The sequence below is a fragment of the Quercus suber genome, unplaced genomic scaffold (assembly GCF_002906115.3).
Source record: "Quercus suber isolate HL8 unplaced genomic scaffold, Cork oak 2.0 scaffold_928, whole genome shotgun sequence".
NCBI lineage: Eukaryota > Viridiplantae > Streptophyta > Magnoliopsida > Fagales > Fagaceae > Quercus > Quercus suber.
In genome coordinates this window covers 86,480-88,560 of record NW_027070351.1, presented here as the reverse complement: position 1 = coordinate 88,560, position 2,081 = coordinate 86,480, and the positions used below count along the sequence as shown (strand labels likewise).

Sequence of the window (2,081 nt, the reverse complement as noted above, 5' to 3'; positions counted from 1 at the left end):
GCTGGAGTAGCGTGCTCAAGAACCACTCCAAGAACAGTCGGACTTCAATGGAGACAAACAACAAGCAGTTGATTGACACCATCTACTGCTTTTAGAAGATTTCAGAGCATAGTGTGGGTTTCAGAGAATAGTGTGGGCGGTAGTAGGGAAAGAGATTTGTCGGTTTCAGAGTAACCTGACAGACCAAGCCCGCTCTTGTCAAAATTGGTGAGGCGGAGCAATGGCTGTGCTGGAGGCACGTACAGTTGGGGTTGAGAGGAGCGTCAGGGAGAAGGAGGTAGAGAGAGAAAAACCGCTGGTGGAAGTGAGTGAATGAGAGAAAAATATAAGAGAGGAGAGAGATTTTTTCTGAAATCATTTGGGTAAACTGAAAAGAGAAGAGGAATAGATGGCACGCGTGGATAGATAACGTGTCAATATTTTGAGCATTGGATTTAATCCTTTGAATACTTGCTGCAAATGGTCTTTTGGTTCTTTACATTACTATCAATCTCTTTAAGTTGTACTATGGTGATGATTGGAAAGGCCTTTTTGAGGCTATAACCGGTTATGGTCTTGGTGGATCTTCCATGGCACTCTTTGGAAGAGTTGGTGGTGGTATTTATACTAAGGCTGCAGATGTTGCTGCTGACCTTGTAGGAAAGGTTGAAAGAAACATTCCAGAAGATGACCCAAGAAACCCAGCTGTAAGCAATGTCTCTTCTCTAAAATTAACTGTTTTAGCCACTGTTGTTGTGGGTTTGTAATGATTAAGGTATGTTGTCATTCATCCAGGTAATTGCAGACAATGTTGGTGATAATGTTGGGGATATTGCTGGTATGGGATTTGATCTTTTTGGCTCGTATGTTGAATCATCTTGTGCTGCCCTTGTTGTTGCTTCCATCTCCTCCTTTGGTATCAACCATGAATTCACTGCAATGTGCTATCCACTTCTCATCAGTTCTATGGGTATCCTTGTTTGTTTAATCACAACCCTCTTTGCAACTAATTTCTTTGAAATCAAGGCTGTCAAGGAAATTGAACCAGCACTGAAAAAGCAACTAATCATCTCCACTGTTCTCATGACTGTGGGGATTGCGATTGTTAGTTGGGTTGCTCTGCCATCATCCTTCACAATTTACAATTTTGGGGTTCAAAAAGTTGTGAAGAACTGGTAAGGTTTACTCATTTTTCCTTTCAAATGTGTTATGTAGAAAGGTGCTGTTTTAAGTATATTGTTTTCCATACATATAAGTTCTTATTCTACACTAACTGGTAACCATGCATATAATCTTCAAGAACATTCTAGATACGTTTTTTCCCCTCTCTCTCTCTCTCTCTCTCTCAATAATTCGATAGTTGCAATAGGGGAGGGGGGATTTGAACTCTGAATGTCTCCGTTGGAAACATTAAGAGGTGCTAGTTGAGCTACAAGACTCTTGGCTCTAGATATGTTTTCAAACATATTACTCATGCAGTTTTAATTTAAAGATTTGATTATCATTTCTAATTTTGATGATGAGAAGCATTACTTCTTCATTCTGTTAAAGAGGGGGAAGAATCGCGTGCTTCATTCTGTTGGTTCCTATGGGACTTAGCATGAGAGTTCCACCAAGAAAATCTATGATTTTGGGTCTGGGTCTGGCTCTGGGAAGACGATTATTGGGTTCAACAAATTGTTGAATTTTAGGGTGAAGGGTGAGGAGATGAAGACCACTGATTGGTTGATGCATGAGTTTAGTGTAGCTGAAAAGGGCTCCGACTTGGTTCTTTGTGTAATTTACAAAAAGAATAAGAAGAAGGAGGAGAGGGGTTTGGCTTTGGCTTTGGAAAGACCACCCTCTGTTGTTGTTGATTCTGGTATTTTGGGTTCTCCAAAGAGTGTTTTTGATCAGGTGGATTTCTTTGACGGAATTGATTACACAGACATGGGGGGTCAAGACCTATATGATGATCAAGACCCAGTTTTTTATTATGGTATTATGGGTTCTCCAAAGAGTGTTTTTGATCAGGTGCATTTCTTTGATGACACGGACACTGGGGGCCAAAACCTGTATGATGATCAAGACCCAGTTGTTGATTATGGTATTTTAGGTAAGCT

The 2,081-nt window shown here is 40.5% G+C and overlaps 1 protein-coding gene across 1 annotated transcript; it reads left to right on the top strand.

Annotated features, from left to right (window-relative positions):
* The first annotated feature begins 499 nt into the window (after positions 1–499).
* Positions 500–1,210, top strand: LOC112035080 (pyrophosphate-energized vacuolar membrane proton pump 1). The gene is made up of 2 exons (XM_024067916.2): positions 500–686; positions 775–1,210. Exons 1-2 carry the CDS (start codon positions 570–572, stop codon positions 1,156–1,158), a joined length of 501 nt encoding a protein of 166 aa, XP_023923684.2. The 5' UTR covers positions 500–569; the 3' UTR covers positions 1,159–1,210.
* Positions 1,211–2,081: the final 871 nt, after the last annotated feature.

What these genes read in the sequence shown, in the direction of transcription:
- LOC112035080 (XM_024067916.2), top strand. Translation starts at nt 570, where the DNA reads ATGGCACTCTTTGGAAGAGTTGGTGGTGGTATTTATACTAAGGCTGCA. An exon ending in ATGACCCAAGAAACCCAGCT is followed by an intron (nt 687 to 774) that starts GTAAGCAATGTC and finishes TCATTCATCCAG; the next exon opens with GTAATTGCAGACAATGTTGG.